The 3792-nt window shown below is 45.1% G+C and overlaps 1 protein-coding gene across 1 annotated transcript in view; it reads left to right on the plus strand.

Annotated features, from left to right (window-relative positions):
* mgat4b (alpha-1,3-mannosyl-glycoprotein 4-beta-N-acetylglucosaminyltransferase B) overlaps window positions 1–3792 on the plus strand; it is a 58813-nt gene that overhangs the window by 39876 nt on the left and 15145 nt on the right. The window contains exon 9 of the mRNA XM_008286106.1: window positions 475–589. Coding sequence (XP_008284328.1) covers window positions 475–589 — 115 coding nt within the window. The remainder of the gene's footprint in view (window positions 1–474; window positions 590–3792) is intronic.

Here is a 3792-nt window from a genome sequence, read left to right on the forward strand (position 1 = left end):
AGTGTGCTTGGTTGTCTGTCTCTAAGTGTAGCCCTGTGATAGACTGGTTACCTGTCCAGGTGAACCTGCCTTCACCCTGAGTCAGCTGGGATAGACTCCGCCCCCCACGACCCCAGTGAGGATAAAGATGTAGATGTGGAGCCTCTATTTTTTTTCTCCAGTGTCAGAAACTTCTGTGGAAAAATGTTGGACATGTTGATTCCAGGTCTTTTCAGTTTATGTAAAATGAACACATTTTTTTTTGGTTTCTTATGATTTCTGTCGTTCTAACTGCATCCTGCTGATAGAAGGCATCCCTGAATTCTCTCTCCTTCTTCATGTTGTTCTGTTTCCATAAAGGCGCTGGACTTTATGTTGTTGTGAAAAATGAGCCAGAACCTGCTTTCAGAAGGTTAAACTACATTTTAAACCCAACACCACGACCTCCATCAGAGTCACAGTAATGAAGCTACTCTGTCATGTTGTTTCTTACAGCTGGAGGACGACATCGTCGCCCGACCAAACTACTTCACCACCATGAAGAACTTTGCCTTGCAGCAGCCGTCGGAGGAGTGGATGATCCTGGAGTTCTCTCAGCTCGGGTTCATCGGTGAGTCGCCGCTAGCATCTCAGTGAGCACGTCTTTCATCAGCTTCTGAAGGTACATGTCCACACTCGGAGTAGAAGATAAAACAGAGTGAAAGTGGAGAATCAGTGAGGCGTCAAGGAGGCAGCCAGGTGACCGATTTTCAGTCCTGCAGCTGCATCAGACGCCGAATTAAATCCTGCAGATTAACTGAAGCGTCAACCTTGGTCTGATCTGTAATTATTCTGTGGAGGCCAGGCAGCGAGTCCTCCTGGATGCAATCAGCCCACATGAGGAGTCGATGAAGGAAACCAGAGAGGTCAGAGGGTTCATCATTAACACCCCCTCAGACACTGAACTGCTGCTGTGTGAAGACCATCCATCAGTCCTCCCCGACCTCCTCACACTCAGCTGGTGTTCTGTTGACCACAGCCGTACTATATTTAACTACTTACTTACCTTCATACGATTAGTGTGAGGGTAAGTATCAGGGCAACAATTTCTCTGAGGTACCCTACCAAAGGGATGAATAAAGTTCAATCTAATCTGATCTGGTGTTTTTAAGGGCTGTTGAGATGCTGTGTGTCGTCATTCAGGGTGTCACCCACAGTGAATCCTCACAGTGACCCACTGTTGTGTCTCTGTGGTCGTATTCTGTCTTTTTCTGCTCGTTGTGCTTCTCTGTCTAGTCGAGTTGTCTCTCTCCTGTCCAGACACAAACACAATTTGTTTGTTGTGATTTTGCATAAGTGTGCGATCCTCCAGCTCAACACATCTTCACATCCTCTGACTACACAACGACAGACATTAAACCAAACAACGAACCAAAACAAGCGCTAAAACAAACCGCGGCCGGAGGAAAAACTGTCTTGCTTTTATTTTGTTTTAAAACTCTTGGCAGTCATTTTATGTGTTTGTTGTTTGATGTGTTTTGTGTCTCTTTGTGGCTGTTTTATGTCTTTTTTGAAGTTGTTTTTTGTTTCTTTGTGGTTGTTCAGTCGTCGGTTTGCATCTATTTGTGGACGTTTTGTTTAACGTGATCTCTGCAGTCATTTTATGTGAGTTTGTGGTCATTTTGTGTCTCTGTGGCTGTTTTGTGTCTTTTTGTGGTTGTTCTTTTCTCTTTGAGGCTGTTTTTTGTCTCTTTGTTTTGTCTCTGTATTTATTCTGCGTCTCTTTTTGGTAGTTTTGTGTGTATTTGTAGATGTTTTCTTGTCTTTTTGCAGTTATTTTATGTATTATTGTGCTAACTTTGTATCTCTGTGTGGCTGTTGGGCTGGTCTGGTTTGGTTGTTTTAAATTAAACATTTTAGTGAATCATTGATCACGCAGCAGGAAAACAATCGATGATGTTTTTATTGAAACCTCCGAGGCTCCGAGAAACTGATTGTTTTTATCGGTTTAAGCGGCACGTCGGGTTTTCTGGCTGAAATAAAGTCGTCCGTCTGCGAGAGGAAGCCTCAGATGTGAGTCTCCTGCTGCTGATGAAACTGTTGCATTGTGGGTCGACTGACAGTGAAGCTAATGCAGGAGTGTGTGCAGCACTCCGCCGTCAGCACACACACTTTGTTCTGTTCAAAGACAGAAACCCAGTCGGACAGCAGACGGTGAAGCAGAGCTGCATCCAGATCACACTAACGTGGTGATAATATTATAACGCAACAGATGTGTGAAATAATAGAAATGTTCAGAACATCTAAACCAGCAACTGATAATTAATGCATCTCTTGTGTCATAGCGTTGCATTAGTCATTAGTCACGTCATTTTGCATGTCTTTGTTGTATGTTTGTAGTTGTTTTGTGTCTCTTTGTAGTTGTTTTGTGTCTCCTTGCGGCCATTATGTGTCTCACACTGTGTTTAAGTGAGTGGGCGGCTGTGGCTCAGGTGGTCGAGCAGGTTGTCCTCTGATTGCGAGCTTGGTGGTTCGATCTCCTCCCCTCCACAGTCCAAGTGTCCTTGGGCAAGACCCTGAACCCGAAGTTGCTCCCGATGGCAGGCAGCACCTCGGATGGCAGCTCTGTCACCGCTGGTGGATGGATGTGGGTGAATGAGAAACACACTGTAAAGCGCTTTGAGTACCACTCGGGTAGAAAGGTGATGCATAAGTGCATTTTTGTGGATGATTTTTGTCTCTTTTTGGCTTTGAATCATTTGGGANGGGTCAACAGTCCAATCCCTGTGATCCCAGCAGAGAGTAACCGGGCTTTCCTCTGCCTTTGGTTGATGAAGGGCTTCTACCGTGTTCTGTGTGACTTCAGACCAGCTTCAACAAGTCGGTTTCCAACTGTCCCTGCCCAACAAGTCCCATGTCTCCACAGTGACCACTCATTTTAAGGTCTCTGGAAGTCTGACCACGATTCCTGACACAAAACGGATGAGTGCACCGTCATCTCGTGGGTAGGAAGATGTTTCATTAGGAAGACATTTCCTGCTGCCACCAGCTAGCAATGTGGTAGCACCATGGTGGGCTGGTTGTTTCTTGGTGTGATGAACGTCTGTCTTGGAGATCTTCAGGTTCTTCTCTTCCTGTCTCTCACTCATGCCAGTTTCCAGCAGAGCCAAGATGGCTGCCTTTGTGGCTTCACATAATCCTTCTGTTTTATGTGAGAGCTGACAGCTTCTGAGTTGTGCTACGGCCTGAATAGAAGCAGGAAACCACTCCAGGCCTTTGCATGTGCTGCTGATGACATGAAATGACCTCTTATAGACCCTACAGGGAACACAGTGAAGCTGAAACATAAACCTGACACTGGGTGCTGGTCTAATACATTTGTTAAGTTCTGTATATATCATTATTAGAACAAAATTAGAGTTTTTTTTCCAATATGACTTAAAACTTGTCCAAAGTTATTGTATATTTGTCCAAAAAGAAAAACATTTAGTACAAAATTACTGAGATTTATCTAAAATGTGTTTAAACCCAAAATGATTGTGAGAGAAACTCAAACATACTGGATCAATGTAATAAATGCAGTATGGCTCAGAAACAGTGAACAGAGGAGCAGGTTGTTGAAGGATACATCCAGCATGGTGGAACATCTTTCTGTAAAAATGTAAATAGTCGGGGCTGCAGGTGGCTCGGTGGTTAGCACCGTCGCCTCACAGCTAGAAGGTCGCCGGTTCGCGTCCCGGTGAGGATACCCGGGATCTTCCTGCGTGGAGTCTCCATGTTCTCCCCGTGCAGCGTGGGTTCTCTCCGGGTTCTCCGGCTTCCTCCCACAGTCCA

Source organism: Stegastes partitus, unplaced genomic scaffold, assembly GCF_000690725.1.
Source record: "Stegastes partitus isolate 25-593 unplaced genomic scaffold, Stegastes_partitus-1.0.2 Scaffold432, whole genome shotgun sequence".
NCBI lineage: Eukaryota > Metazoa > Chordata > Actinopteri > Pomacentridae > Stegastes > Stegastes partitus.